At 45.7% G+C, this 16663-nt stretch overlaps 1 protein-coding gene across 1 annotated transcript in view; it reads left to right on the plus strand.

Annotated features, from left to right (window-relative positions):
- The first annotated feature begins 6849 nt into the window (after positions 1 to 6849).
- Positions 6850 to 16663, plus strand: part of LOC147444391 (protein ORANGE, chloroplastic-like) — a 41477-nt gene continuing 31663 nt past the window's right edge. Inside the window, exon 1 of the mRNA XM_086527025.1 lies at positions 6850 to 7316. Coding sequence (XP_086383151.1) covers positions 6910 to 7316 — 407 coding nt within the window. The 5' untranslated portion in view covers positions 6850 to 6909. The remainder of the gene's footprint in view (positions 7317 to 16663) is intronic.

A 16663-nucleotide genomic window follows, 5' to 3' on the forward strand; every position in this document is an offset into this window, starting at 1 on the left:
TAGCAGCCGCAAGTCTTAGTGAGGATGATTTTCATGATGATGAAGATGATGAGATGGAGGATGACGAATTCGAAAATGATGAAGCCAACGCATCCACAAACGACGATTCTATTTCTCTCTTTCTTGATTTAGGAGCCATGGGCATAGAATTGGATGATGCTTCCTATAGGGATCTTTTGGAAGACGATTCATAAACATTTGTTATACTTTAAGTTATGAAATTTTTTGGTCGTGTCATCCATTCATCTCCTCCCCCCTCTTCCTCTCTCTAATTTTGTAAAGCATGCTAAATTATGTTAATCAAGTGACAATGATTAGTTTAGCCGTAACTAAGTGTAATCCCACATAGCTAACTATTGTTCCATGTTTTCATAAAATTCATATAATGTTCTCTAATTTTTATTAAGGGAGAGGAAAACACCAAATTTGAGAGGAAGGGAATGTTTAAGCCAAAATTTGAATGTTTAGACGCTAAATTGTGCTTTGGGAATGAACGTAGTAATACTCCTGGCAATAACAGAGGTAACTATCGCGGTAATAATTGCGGAAATACACGCGATCATATTTGAAATGAACCCCCCTCCCTGCTCTCCTCTGTCTTCCCTCTCTAGCTGATTTTGGACCTTCTCTCTATAAAATGCGATAAAAGGCTGCGATAAACAATTAGAGATTTTCATAGTGAGAGAGAGTGCAACAAATGATTCCAAAGTGATAGAAGAGTACAAGTGGCTCAAAGTCTAGGCGTCTAAGGATTCTAGGGACTCAAAAGCTGTACAAAATGAGTAGCGGGTCCTATTTATAGGCCGTCGACTGGTGTCTGACTGAATGTACACTATCAGTTACTGTGATAACTCGTTGGTTACTGCTTTTGGAAGCTTCATACGTCTGCTAGTCCTGTTGGAGATAGTTTCCGCCCTCTACAACTAACCATGTAGGGGAATGTGGTTTGTTGTAACCTATGCAAATTCACATTATTATAAAGTTGGTTTCTGTCCCCCCCGTCCATGTTTACTTTTTGTGTCCTTGTTTACTTTTTCGCATTCGACATCTACGTGCACCTTTGATTTTGTGCCCGGACTTCTTGACCGTCGATCTTACCGCTTTTGCTTCATTTAATATCTCGTGTTAAATAGTGTTGCGGTGAGGGCCCATGCCCTATGGACATCTAAAAGTTTTTTTTTGGGAAAAATTACTACAATACCCCTCAAACTTGTGGAAATTCCTAAGATACCCCTATAATTTGAAAATTTCCCAAAATACCTTTGTGTTATTCTTACAAGTAATTACTTGCTCCAATTTTCTCAAAGATAATATATAAAAGCATAAATACATATTTACAAAGTTGTTAGCCAAAGATAATCATCCACATACCAAAAAACGGTAGCATTTACGTGAGTTGATATCGAGCCATTTTATCTCTTGAGTCCATAACACCATCGAGAATCCACATTCGGACATACTCAATCTGTTGAATAGAGTGCTTTGTATAGAAATTTGTAAAAGATTATTGTTTTTTTCATGTTTTCTGTTATCGCCGCGAGGTGTAGATTGGGAATTTTGAAAAATTTCAAGGGTATATTGGGAATTTTAATCCAAACTTGAGGGGTATTTTGGGAATTTTTCAAATTGTAGGGGTCTTTTGAAAATTTCCACAAATTTGAGAGGTGTTTTGGTAATTTGCCCTTTAACAGAAAAAAGAGAAATCTATACTATCTATTAAGCAGGCAAGAATTGCGGTAGGCCACGTGGTGTAAGGGGAGGCCCATCACACAGAAATTGCGGAGAGTGGCCGTGAGGCGAACAGAGATAGAATCGAGGCCTTGGGGGACTGGGAGAGAGAGGGGGGGGGGGGGGGGATTCAGGCCCCTTCCTCGGGGCCATGTGTGTTGATCGGGCCAGTGTCTTCTGCAACCGGCAATCGCATATGAACAATATTCGAGAGTTGAATCTTGATACACTGTGTGTGTGTGTGTGTGTGTGTGAGAGTGAGAGAGAGAGAGAGAGAGAGAGGTGTGCAGCTCGCCCCATCAACTCCTCCTGTGTAAGGGGTATGAGCCTCCCGAAGACCGGCCACGGGAGGGGACCCCCCACCTAGGCACGTTAGCCTCACTCCACGCACTCGCGCACCGTGGGGACTCCACGCAAGGTTCCCCGGGGCACGCTATGACCCGTCGGCGGTGCGGCGGAGCCTGAGGCTACGTGGGGCTAGGGACCCGAGACGCGAGAAGACCCGCGAAACGCAAACGGCCGTCGACCCATGGAACGCAACCACACCCGAGCCGGCCCCGTCCGAGCCGGGCCCCCGAGAAGGCAACTTGACCCGAGCCGGTCCCGTCCGAGCCGGGCCCTCCTGAGCCGGTGCCGTCCGTGCCAGGACCCCTTGAAGCAACACCTCGTCCCTTGGCTGCGCGCGGGTATAAATCCCCGCCGGGCCCCTTGAAGGTAGAAGTCCCCTCGGCCGCGCGCGGGTATAAATCCCCGCCGGGCCCCTTGAAGACAGAAGTTCCCTCGGCTGCGTGCGGGTATGAATCCCCGCCGGGCCCCCTCCCCGACGCGCCCAGAAACTGGGGCGTCACACTTGGTATCAGAGCTCCAGAACGAGCTCCTGGAAGACGAGCCGAAGACTAACGTGCCCGACGCGCACGATACTCACGACGACTCCAACCGCAATGGCCCGGGTCGTCAAAATCCTGGTGAAGAGAGCTCCAGAAAGCAACCACACGCCCTCCGCACCGTGACGCGTTCCCTGAACACCGGGCCGTCACTTGTGACCCGCGCCGGCCCCGATCCGAGCCGGGCACCTCCATGAGGAAAAGGAACGATGCGAGCCAGACAGGGCTCTTAGTGACGCGTCCAAACAACGGGCCGTCACCCGTGACCCGCGCCGGCCCCGATCCGAGCCGGGCACCTCCACATGACAAAAAGCAAAGATGTGAGCCAGACAGGGCTCTCCACATGAAGAAAAGGCAGATACGAGCCAGACAGGGCTCTTTATGACAAAAACAGAGAAAGACCAAAAACGCGACGAACCAAGCCAACGGTGTTCGTCGCGCCCCGGCCACTTTTGTGGCCCATGCTGAGCTGAAGACCCATTCAAGTCTACAAAGAGACCACAGGGCCCCGAGCTATGCCCTCCAAACGACGTCCAAACAGGGACCAACTCGCAAGTGCTGCATTGCGACGGAACGCTATTTCAGATTCGGCTTTCAAGAAGCCTCCGCGCGGACCAACGCAGCAGGTGGCTCCGCGCACACTGGGTTACCTATTCGGGGAACGCTCAAGTACGGGGAATTCTACTTGGGTGTTCAAAGCATACTTTTTCAGCTTTCTGCCAAAACCCCAAAAATACTCACTCACTCATTTCAAAAATGACAAAAACAAAGCATGCCGACTTACTTGCATTTTGGGAACATTTTTGATCACTTGCACTTATATGCACCCCTTTGTCCCCACGGCCTCATGCATAGCCGAGCACTCTTTTTCCACGTTCGACGCGGTCGTCGAACTCTCTTCAAACGGGGGTGTATATAAGGGGTATGAGCCTCCCGAAGACCGGCCACGGGAGGGGACCCCCCACCTAGGCACGTTAGCCTCACTCCACGCACTCGCGCACCGTGGGGACTCCACGCAAGGTTCCCCGGGGCACGCTATGACCCGTCGGCAGTGCGGCGGAGCCTGAGGCTACGTGGGGCTAGGGACCCGAGACGCGAGAAGACCCGCGAAACGCAAACAGCCGTCGACCCATGGAACGCAACCACGCCCGAGCCGGCCCCGTCCGAGCCGGGCCCCCGAGAAGGCAACTTGACCCGAGCCGGTCCCGTCCGAGCCGGGCCCTCCTGAGCCGGTGCCGTCCGTGCCAGGACCCCTTGAAGCAACACCTCGTCCCTTGGCTGCGCGCGGGTATAAATCCCCGCCGGGCCCCTTGAAGGTAGAAGTCCCCTCGGCCGCGCGCGGGTATAAATCCCCGCCGGGCCCCTTGAAGACAGAAGTTCCCTCGGCTGCGTGCGGGTATGAATCCCCGCCGGGCCCCCTCCCCGACGCGCCCAGAAACTGGGGCGTCACATCCTGCCTCATTCCAGTGCGGAAGGGATGAAATGGAGCACTGAAACGTGTTAAATGGATGCATCTATTCTCGGACAGTTTCACAAAGAGCGAGATCAAGAGAATCCTGCCAGTCTCGCCACAGCAAGCCCCGTCAAATTGACTAAAAGGAAGGTTTTTACAGTGTTCTTCTTTCCAAAAGTTTTGTACGTTTTCTCAGCTTCAAATTCAAAATTGAGAGAAGAAGGACCATCGTTAAAAAGCTTCAAAAGCTTATCACATTTTAGAAATTATTTCAAAAACTTAGCAAACTTACATACGATAAAAAGATCATCACCATGATGGAGCACTTTTCTATTCGGCACACGCTGATGATGGTGATGTAGCACGCACCTGCACCCAAGTTAGGTATGGGGACTCATGAGCGGTTAAAGAAAATAGATGCAATAGAGGCTTAACTTCGCTTCAAGAAAGCGGCATGACCTCCTCCGTAGGAGCCTCATATGGTACAGACTGTAGCAAAAATAGAGAAGATTATGATGCTCTTCGGCAAATTGGTGCCCCTCATGGAGGAGGCTTCGACTCACACACCCCCTATGGAAGAGAAGCTAGAGAAGATTATTAGGCTCTCTTGGCAATCAATGTCCATCATGAAGGAGGTTTTGACTGATCAATCTGTTGCCCCATCGCCACATTGTCCTGCACCGTCTACTGACCTACGTCTCAGTTGCTACGATAAAACGCAAAGCTAACGAGCTCTCCTCTTCAACATTAGCCGCTGTCTTTACCTCTACACTACTCTCGCTACGTTAGCTTCTCATGCAGGCTTCTAATGATCAACCCTCATCACTACCTTGACTAATTCTAGACTATATATAAAGCTCATATAAAGGGGGAAGGGATTCCATACGCCCCCTCCCCCCACCTGCCACCATTCCCTCCATTTGGCCAATGCTCCTTCTTTAAATACAAGGCTTGCTCAACTTCCAGGTTTTCGCCACATTGAAGTTAAGAGGCAAACCTCCCCAGCTTCAACTTGCATGTACCTCCGTCACGAGAGAGAGAGAGAGAGAGAGAGAGAGAGAGAGAGAGAGAGAGAGAGAGAGAGAGAGAGAGAGAGAGAGAGAGAGAGAGAGAGAGAGAGAGAGAGAGATCATTAACTCTTAACTCTCAACTGAAGATTAGTGCGCGGTGTCCATGATTATGTATGTGTATGTAGGGTTGGATGCACTCACACCTACAGAGTGGCGTAGTCGTTTGTCGGTAGGGGTTGGTGGAAGATCTTGGAAGTCAACAAGAAGGCGTAGCAGGCATTGACATGGCCAGTAAAGAAGGTCCATGTCAAGGCAAGTGCATAGGCATGCATGATAGGGAAGAGAGAGAGAGAGAGAGAGAGAGAGAGAGAGAGAGAGAGAGACATTTTATCTATAGCTTGGCCTCATAGGTTTTTAATGTCATAGGAACAATCCCAAGGTAGAGAGAGAGAGAAAGAGAGAGGGAGGGAGGGAGGAAGAAGAAGGAGAGAGAAGAGAAGTTAACTTTTTAATGTCATAGGAACAATCCTAAGGTACTGTTGCTATGTTAGCCTCTCATGCACCTCTCATGCAGGCTTCTAACAATCGACCCTCATTAGAGATTTTCATAGTGAGAGAAAGTGCAACAAATGATTCCAAAGTGATAGAAGAGTACAAGTGGCTCATATTCTAGGCATCTAAGGATCTAGGGAGTCAAAAGTTGTACAGAATGAGTAGCGGGTCCTATTTATAGGCCGTCAGATTGGTGTTTGACTGAATGTACACTATCAGTTATTGTGATAACTCGCTGTTTATTGCTTCTGGAAGCTTCATATGTTCGCCAATCCTGCTAGAGGTAGTTTCCGCCTTCTGCAGCTAACTGTGTTAGGGGAGTGCGATTTGTTGCAACCTATGCGAATTCACATTATTATAAAGTTGGTTTCTGCCCCCACGTGTCCTTGTTTACTTTTCGTGTCCTTCTTTACTTTTTCTCATTCGACATCTGCGCGCACCTTTGATTTTGTGCCCGAACTTCTTGACCATTGATACTGCTTTGGCTTCATTTAGTATCAGTGTTGAGTTGAGGCCCCATGCCCTGTGGGCGCCTAGGCTAAAAAGATTTTTTTTGGGGTAAAATGACTAAAATACGCCTCAAATTTGTGGAAATTCCCCTATAATTTGGAAAATTCCAAAAATGCCTTTGTATTATTTCTTACAAGTCATTAGTCCAATTTTCTCAAAGATAATATACAAAAGCATAAATACATATTTGCAAAGTTGTTAGCCAAAAATAATCATCCACATACCAAAAAACGGTAGCATTTACGTGTGTTGATATCGAGCCATTTTATCTTTTGAGTCCATAACACCATCGAGAATCCGTATTCGGACATACTCAATCTGTTGAATAGAGTGCTTTGTATAGAAATTTGTAAAAGATTATTGTTTTTTCCATGTTTTCTGTTATCGGGAAGGGGTAGATTGGGAATTTTGAAAATTTTTAAGGGTATATTGGGAATTTCAATCCAAACTTTCATTGGTAATTTTTTACAAAATTGAGGGGTATTTTGGGAAGTTTTCAAATTGTAGGGGTCTTTTGGGAATTTCCACAAATTTGATATGTATTTTGGTAATTTTCCCTTTAAAAGGAAAAAGAAAAATTCCCTTAAAGTTGATTTGCTTTCTGCCTTTTGGAATCGTGCGTTACTACGTGGAGGGAGCCTGAGGGAGGGTCATTATGTCAATGCAAGATCTCTGTTGTCTCGTTATGCTGAGGTCCTGCTAACGTTTCAATCAGCTCATCCCTTCTGGATAGGAATGCGGCCAAGACTCACATCAACTTTTTTGTTTGTGAATGGCCCCAGATCTCTCCTTTCTGTGTGTGTGTGTGTGCGTTCGGCCACACAGGGGAGCTCTCTCTCCCCCCCCCTCCCCCCCCCCCCACCTTCCGTTTCCCCTTTTCCTCTGTAATCTGCGTGATTGGATCGGCTCACTCCTTGGTCTATTGAAGGTGCTGGGTCTTACAATGCAAATGCTACTCAAGCTTCACTGCGTGCAGCTTCCCATTGCCTCATCCTCTGCTCAAAATCAGATCATGGACGCCTGCTCTCACCGTGTGCGGAAGTTGCCTGGAATCCTCGTATGCAGAGTAACAGTAGGAGGTCCATCGCTATTGAAGCAGAAAAAACAAAGGCCTCTTCTAGCTCGAGCATCTGCACAGGATGGATTTCAGGATCGCAACTTCAGCAGCACGGAAAACAGGTTCCTTTTTAACTCTGTACAAACATTGCTTCTGGCTAAGTTTTGTCTGATTGATGAGTAGCCTTTCTTCTGGGAAGCTTACAGCTAGCCAAGCTGAGTGGCTATCATTCAAGTGGAGGATCAAATTCCTTATCGAGTGTTCTGCTTCTTGTTGCAACATTAACGTCCTTACATTCTAATAGGATCAGGAAGGAGTCGTCTAAAGGACAAGCCTTTAGACAAGCGCCTAGCGTCTTAATGGCTGATGTAGAAGGTATCTTGATTATTGAGAGGGTTATGATCTGGATGTCTCTAAGAAGAGACAAGTAATCTGCTAGCTTCTTTTAGTGGTGATTGTCCCTGTGTGTTATGTTCAAGCTATGGCGACTAAGCTCTCAAGCAAGAGGCCCTGGTTGTACCTTCTCGTTTTTGTATGTAAGAAGACATAACCGCAGCTGAGCTGTTGATATCTGATATATTTGCAAAGTTAGCAGAAAAAGGTCCATTCTGACACTTTCTTTGTTGAAAACTGAAAAGGAAATGCACTCATGGGGGGCCCTTGGCTGTATTGGGTGCTTATGCACATTGTTAAGACCCATAGTCTATCCAAATGCTTTCCAAGCCAAAGAGAAAACAAATGTAGCTCATATTATTGCAAACTCCTTTGGAGCAGCCTTAATAGCATATAAGTCTTCACCTGCACTTATCACAATAGAAGCCTGTTTGCCGTTTTATCTGCTAGATTCATGCCATTTTCATTAGCGGGAGGGTTTTACAAGTCCTCATAGTGACAGGGAATGACCATTTGCGCAACGTCTCCTTTCATATATCTTCTCAATTTGCACACACGGACTTGAACATGAGCAAAATCCGTATCACAGTGCCCCCTCATTTCAATGCAAATTTAAACATTTGATATAGAAATGTTTAGGATTCTTTTTTAGAGATTTGTAGGCCAGCAAAGCTTCTGTGAAGTACACATGTGCACACAACTGTCAAACACGCGTACAAACTATTATGCAAAGCGGGATATGACTGGAGTCTGGCAAAAACCTAGTCTTATGGACTTGTCTCGACATGTAGCCTCGAGAATACTAAATTTCTTAGGCTTTATAACCAATGTTTAGCTCTAGAAGTAGGTTTAGCATATTCATGTGGCACACCTTGCTAGTGTGCACTTGCGAATATTAAATTTCTTAGGCTTTATAACCAATGTTTAGCTCTAGAAGTAGGTTTAGCATATTCATGTGGCACACCTTGCTAGTGTGCACGTGTGCTAGTGTGCACGTGACATGGCATGTAGAGCAGCATAAGCTTCATGCCAAGATCATACATACATACACATATATATACATATGCTGAACTTGGAACCAATCTTCTAGGCTGAAATTTGCAGCGAGTCTCTTTAGGACTAGGGTGCCTAAAACTGATGCCAGAAGTAAAGGGGAAAGGCTGCTCTTTATAGGTGCTGGCACACACAAGAATAGGGCTGCCAGTTGCTTCTTTCCTTGGCAAGAATAGAGAGACTGCATGGGATGCCTAGAGAGAGAAGGGAAAGTTGCCAAAATTTGAGGGAGGGTGGTTAGCATTTGAGAGAGAGAGAGAGAGAGAGAGAGAGAGAGAGAGAGAGAGAGATTTCATTATCATCCTCGTCAAATATGACCTATGGGGCCAAAGATACATGTGATGTACTATGTATGGGGTTGATAAATTATTCTTGATGCTCCAAGATTGTGGTGATGAGAATCACAATGGAGAGCCCACACTGTGGTTGAGAGAGGAAAGTGTGTAGGTCTAAGTTATGGCTGAAAATTTGAGGGAGGCAATTTCAGATGAGCAAAATCTGAGCACTGTAGTCTGTAGTAGTGTGTGGTGCTCAGATTCTCGAACTTGTAGTGATGTGCAGAGTCGATTTGACTCTTCTCCATTGTCCCAACGCCTTGTCTTGCATCGAAGGGAATGGGAGCGAAGTCGAATGGCTGTGATAGTGTGTATTGTCGACAAGGGGATAGGTTCAAGCATATAAGTGTGAGTACAGTTTCTCTTTGGCCGAAGAACATGATTTTGTAGTTGGAGGCAATATGGGTGGTGTTATGTGTGAAGCGCGACCCATTGGATTTCTCCCAAGCCGTAATACAGCAAAAAAGCCTCATTCACGTGCGAGTCTATGTCTTGCATCCATTTTGTGCTCAAGAGCTTGATTTTATGAATCTTTTGAACTTTTTTGCTTGCTTCCCATGCAATTGTAGGAAGTCGATGTGAGGGGTTTTAATGCACCTTTAGCATGGACTCCACAACCCTTTCCATGTTCATAACCTCAATGGGAAGAGATCCCGACTCAAGAAGTAGGAGAATATATGATGTTTGTGTAGCTTGGAGAAAGTTGGTAAGAAAACGTTTTCGGACATTCTTAAACTCTTTCCAATTAGACTTTTAGATTCTCCCAACCCACACTTCAACTCCATAAAGAAGAACCGGTGTTAGCAATGTGTTGAAAGCTACTTCTTGAGAACTTAACATTTGACATTCCCGCTCTCAAATGCAAAGTACGCACTCTTCCAAGTGTCCAAAGGATGCATAGTACATTCATGCCACTTGTGATTGACCGGAGCCTCAAGGCCAAGGTTCTTAAATCTCTCGACTTCAAGTGTCTCATTGTTTTACAAAATGCATGGCTTCTCCGTATGGTTGGTTTTCTCAAGGTGATTATTCACAATTAGCCCATTAAGCAAGTAAAAGTTCTCAAGGACAACCATAAACTTTTGTGCATCCTCTAAAGTGTGTGATAGAAGCACTACATCATCTGCATACAACAAAAGCATGACTACCGCATTGCAATTAGTAACCTCTTCAATGCCTTCTTGTTGTATAAGTCAAGTACCATTTGTTCCAATTGATCAATGCATAGATTAAAGAGAGTTGGTGGCAAAGAACATTCTTGTTTAACCCCAATAGTTCATGCCAAAAATTCTAAAATTCCTCTTGCCGCGGGCAATTGACATATCACCTCATAAATTCGAGAAACCGCAAGTATCAATTCACTCGGCACTTGGAGTTCTTTCATCCTTCTCCACAAATTGTTACGTGGGATCATATTAAAGGATTTCTTGATGAAGTCCACCAAGCAACCAAGCAAAATACAATTTCTTGCCTTTCAAGCGACTTTTCTCCATGAGAATAATAAGAGTGACAAGATGGTCAATGGTGCGTGCACTTAATACTTCACGGATGTCTGACCAAGAAATCATCAGGAGAGAGAAAGTGGGCTGAACTGAGAGATGAGAGAGGAGGCTTTGTGTGTGTGGAAATTGCTGCAGAGCACTTCCAATAGGTAGGGCTAGCTCTTTCTTGTAGCCTTGCGGGGAAAATTTTCCATCAGGCGTTGCATGCGGGAGAGAGAGAGAGAGAGCTCGCAAAAATTTCTATGCTAGGTGTTGCAATTTTCTCAAGCTATGCTTGAGTTTTTTTAATGTTTATTAAATTAGGTCCCTTTGAGATTGGCCGAACACTGAGTTTAAAAGGTTTTTAAACTTTACACTTAGAAATGGACGATGAAACCCGGTTTTCTGGCCAATCTGGAGCATTTATTAACTCGGCCGATTTCACCTCTCTTGACTCAGTCTCTTGGCTCTCGTCGTGTCGTTTTTCCACTGTGTCCGGCCAGTCACTCTCTAAGGCCGGCCACTGTAGAAATATTGAATTATAGCTTTTCTGAGCGATCTTATTCAGGGTGGTCTCGTACGGTCACGTACGTTTTGTCCACGTACGAAGACGTACGGTACTCATCGAACTAGAAAATTTTATGTCGTACGACATGGTTACGTACGTTCAAAAATAAAAACATGCAGCTCTCAAGACTAGATTTTACACTTCAGACAATTAGACAATTGATTATCACATTGGACAAGAAGGCAACTTGCAAGGGCCAAGTGCCGACACTCAAGGGTCGATAAACAAGACAACGAGACACAATGGGCATGAACCGTGATTCGCATTACATATGTCATAAATCAAAAAGCTAAGTTGAGATTTGATAATCGAGATGATACAAAAAAGTAGGCCTTTTAAGGCTCAATTATGCAAAAAGTGGAAGTAGGGGCGCAAAAGAGATGAGAGACACTAAAGTCTAAGAGCTTCCTCTGCAATAAGAGAGAGAGAGAGAGAGAGAGAGAGAGAGAGAGAGAGAGAGAGAGAGAGAGAGGAGGCTCAAGACATGTGGGAGGTGAGGGGGGGGATCCTAGGCTAGATGGGAGGGATCCTATGCCAAAAGACAACCCAAAAACCTTCCAAAAAAAAGTGCAACCAAAAATTCTAAAAAATGGTCAAATTGACCGTTGACTAGTCAAATGAACTAAAAAAGCCACCGGACGGATCGGACGCCTTGACCGGACGGGATGCCACCAGACGTCTCGTTCCGTCCGACGGACGAGAACAACCCTGATCTTATTCATGTGCTTGTTTTGAACTATTATGCACTTTGTTCGGCTAGTGTTCTGCATCATACTATTTGGACACGGATAAATTTTCAGATGACACATTGTACCGGAAAATTTACTTGTTCATTTTAAATAATTAATTGGTAAATTCATAAATTCATTCTATGTGCACAAAAATCATTTTCATTTATATGTAGCTGTAGCTAAAAATATTACAGATGCTTTGATGTTGACAAAATCCCGCTTGCCCTTATATACGCTCGCCATTCTTTTCAGCCCAATCACTCAATCTTATTTCCATTATGCACCCAACCAACTTTGCCATTCGACCCAATCATTATAGTCTGGCAGTTATTTACATTCTTTGCATCCCCTTCTTTTTGCCAACACATGACCCAATCGTGCTCCAATCACAAGGCATACCATGTTGAAGTGCAAGGTTGAACAGTCACACAATCTCGCATCCATTTAATCATTTTCGGCTTGATACCTTGAAGATCTCCCGCTTTGCGAGTGGCCTACTTCCTAAGTCCGCCGCACACATCCTCAATACTAGAAAAAGAGGGCATACATGAGAGTGAATCATAAAATGGAATCCTTCCGGCATTTTATGCTTATATAGTTGCTTACAATGTGTGTACATATCCATAAGATTCAAGTTACCAAAACTCTCAACCGGCTTGCCCTTCAAGTTTCTCTGATCTTCCACATGTATACGCCTTTTCTTGGAATTGAAAAAATTGACTCTCGACTTCCCATGCTCTTCTCTTCTTTTGAATCAATGCCTTGTATGCATGCAAATGACTTTGATAGTTATCTTTGTCCATAGTTGGATCTAGCTTTATCAATTTCACGTGCATATCTAACCCTATGTGCAAGTGGAGAAGGTGATTCCTATCTCTAGAGTTTAGGACAACCTAGGAAGAGTTCTGACACCCTTGTGAGCTTATACGCAGGACGTGCATGTCTAAGCACTTTAGATTAGTTGTATACCTGCTGATTGCACATGAGCACAACCAATGTTTGCTAGGTGTAGGCACAGGGGAGTGTTTCCATACAGTTGGATTAGTACACAGCCTAGGTATTTATCTGCATGTGAAGCACCTCTTATAAGCGAGTTTATCAACTCGTTGATAAGTGACATTTTAAGAAATCGTGGTTTTTAGTGTCATTGCCCGACTCAGCTTTAATTCCATATATAAGTGACCCTAGGGGTCACTTCTCAAGCAAAAGTGAGTACTCTCATTTCCAGTGCTTCGATCACCCTCCTTGTGATGCACTAGAAATGCTCATAACTTGGTCACTTCCTTATCGAACTTACGGAACAAATCCTTAGCGATGCTGTATGTGACCCATCCTGTGACCCATAAGAAATGTGCGCTTTGGATGGTCCTTGATGCTTTATACCACCTATCTGATGTGACGTAATGGAAGTACCCATCGTAAGTGGCCTAGTAGATATTTCCTTTCACAGTGCTCTGGTCATTTCTTTGGAATGATGCACTAGGAATATCTTTTCGAGATGAAACTAGGAATATTCTGCCTGAGTGTTTCCGATGCTGTAGGATGACGCATCTGAAATATACCCTTTCACTTATTGATCCAATTATATTGAGATTTTATTTAGAATTATAGTTCTTAAGCTTTAGCCAATTTAGCAACATTCTTCTTACCTATGATCAATTGTTCTTGAGGATAGTGTGTCAAATGTATAGCAGAAAAGGTGAATCAGATGGCAATCAAGTAAGTGTGCAACTGCAAACATACTTCCTCACGAACATGGGCAGCCAACGGATCTCACATCTAGTGTGAAACAAGTCCACCGAATCACCTTCTAACCAAGGACAGCCCACCCCACGGCCTCAGGTAGCACACACTTGCAATCCCTGCACACACAGGATTTGCAGGAGGAGGCTAGAGAGGTGTGAAAAGAAATCACAAGTGAGAGAGGAAACCTTGTGAACAAACTGGAAAACATAAATGAGAGGGTGCAATTTGTAAAAATTTAGAGATCGAGAGAGAGGGGAAAAACGCTGAAGAGAGCATTTCTCAAAACGTTGGCTTTGCAACTCATTGAATCAATGATAGAAAAGAAGGGGGGGGGGGGGGGATAAGGGTTCTGATGTAGGGACCCTCTCTAGTTGCCCGAACGACTCCAGAAACCCCACGACCCAAAATAAGGGGGTCCATCACTTTAAAAAAATGTGATAAATTGGTATGGGACCAAATCTGGTCCCTTGTTGGCCAAAATCTGGGGACAACTACAGATAAAAGAGACTATGACTCCAGGAAATTCTAGGAATAGGGGTCTTGCAGGCTGCCTCATGCCAATATATTGGGTGGGCACATATATTGCTTGTACCGTTAGAAAAGGTACGTCTTTCTAAAATACGACGGGGCACACCCACAAAGTTGCCCTCACTCCCTAATCTGTGTTAGACTTACACCACTCTGTTGCTTCACATAGGTCTAGGGCATACTTGTATTGCTGCTTAGTCTCCAGGTTGGCCACCCATAGTCTAGGTTGTACTTGGTCCGGCCGCCCGAGTTTGGGGCCGGCCGTGCACCTTGTCCGGGCGCCCTCATATATTTCCATATATCATTTTCTTGTTGGGTTGTGAGGGATTTTTCCATGCATTGCCCTACCTCCCCTTGGGCACCTATTTATGGGGCCAGGGGGGTACCCACTTCCATTATCTGTTGAATTGAGGTTCTCTTGCTCTGGTAATCAATGGGGGGCTGATCGCCCCCTTTCCTACACATTGCGTTTGTGGTCTACAGTCTCTCTCTCTCTCTCTCTCTCTCTCTCTCTCTCTCTCACGCTTCCGCACACGTGCACTCTTACATGGTATCAGCAGCTTCAGGCTCTCAATGATCCAAGGGCGCATCATCCGCATCGGGTATCTCCTCCCAAAGGATCACCATAGCCAGCGTTTTTTGTGCAACAAAGATCAGCGAGCGTTTACATCAAAAACGGGGTGGCGCCAACATGTGGACGACATCCATCGCGAGGGATGCCTTGCCACCTGCGTTTTTTGATTCCCTCCTGAAAACGTTTAGTGCAGTTGGGAGGGGGAGCGCTATGAACTGCCCTTCCATGGTCTTGCCCCCATCCAACCGGTTCAGCATCCGGTGCTTTACTGGCTAAGTTCCTCTTCAAATTGACAGATTTCAGCCATTACCCCTTGCTGTTTTCTCTGTTTTCAGCCCATCTGGGGCAGTGACATTGATTCACCACCCTTCCCTACACCCTCTGCACCGCTCCGGACCCTGCTGGGAGCGTACGAGCACACTGAAAATCGCTGGATAGCAGCATTTTCATCACCTCGCAGTTGCGTTTTTGGGTGGACAGCAGAGACTTGGTTGGAGTTTTTCACAGAGGATGGAGTTACCTCCTGACAGGACACCCCTTGGAGGTGGTCCGTGCGGTCTCTCAGCGACTGTTGCAGTACACGGTATCTTGAACATCGGGTTGATTATCAACGGGCGTACGATCCTTGGGAGATCCATTCATTCCAGCCATCATTTGGCGGTTGCGCACTCTAGAGGGGGTGGTGACTTGTGGTTTGCTATGGACACACCTATGCACTAATCAGAGGAGTTCACACGAGATACTGCCATGCTCATAGCATATGGGATTCTAACATTCCCAGAGCGGACACCATCATCTTGGGTGGACAGACACTTACCACTTGACCTCGACACGTCAGATCACTTGCTTATGCATGAGCATCTACATAGACCTAGGGAGAGGATCCTGGATCTCTTCTTGGACAGGTTCATTGCTTGGATCTACAGACCGGTGTTGGACTTCAGTTCTTTGGACTCTCTCGAAGAGTTTACCCGCGAGATGCGGGAGATCAGGCATCCCGTGACTATATCCGGAGTCAACAAGAGATTGGCTTGGATGGTAGTGTAGTTGCTCTTCTACATTCTTGATCATTTGGATTGCTACCTTCAGAGTTTCTTCACTCACCCTCGATAACCTTACAACAGACTTATCCCCCGACCTGGGCAGTAGACCACTCCCAGCTCATTCCCAATGAGAGCCACCCCGAGATGCGGTTTGGTGGCGTTGTTGGCGCGGATTCTATTATGGTTGACTCTGGAGGATTGGAGGTAGGATATACAAGCAAGACGGCACAGACAAATTGGTTTGGCTTTTCCTCTTCTTAGAGGATCTTCACAGCGCAGACTGCTTAGTCTGGCTTCCCTACTCCTACAGGATGATTGCGGTGCAGACAACTTGGTCTGACCACACCTCTTCTCAGAGGCCCTTCACAGCGTAGACTGTTGAGTCTGGATTTCCCCTCATCTTGGATTACCCTACCTATTGTCAGGACACCATCTGGTGTTGGTTTGTGCGGTCTATCAGTGACTGTTGCAGCTTATAGTAGCTTCTACAATGTAGACTTTTTAGTTTGGCTTTCCTTGATTCGGAGGACGTTTACGGCGTAGATTACTTCATCTGGCCTTCCTAGAGTTTTACACAGCTTAGCCACACTGGGTTACATGTTCATGCATTGACAGGCTTCGGATCATTCTCATGACGGTTCCTGGGCTTCGCCATTTTCTCCAGACGGTTTGACTATAGCACCATAGATCCTATTGGGCAGATCACTTGCAGGTCCATCGACACTTCTTTTATGACAAGAAGTTGTTTTCACACTCAGTTCGGGACCTTCACGCTGTATCTTCACACTGCATTAGCAAAGTACAACAGTTTGCTACACTTCTCGTAACGGGACTTTACCATGGAGATTTCTTGGCGGTCGGGACAACCTAGACTACTGCTACACTTGCGGAGTTCGCCGGAGTATTGTCCTTCAATGGACATTGCAGGAGACATCTTCAGCATTTGCCTCACATCTTCGCCTTCACGCGGTTTGTTGAGCATCAGGTGTTGAGAGAGGGTGTTAGACTTACACCACT

This window comes from Adiantum capillus-veneris, chromosome 13, assembly GCF_014529385.1.
Source record: "Adiantum capillus-veneris isolate H3 chromosome 13, ASM1452938v2, whole genome shotgun sequence".
NCBI lineage: Eukaryota > Viridiplantae > Streptophyta > Polypodiopsida > Polypodiales > Pteridaceae > Adiantum > Adiantum capillus-veneris.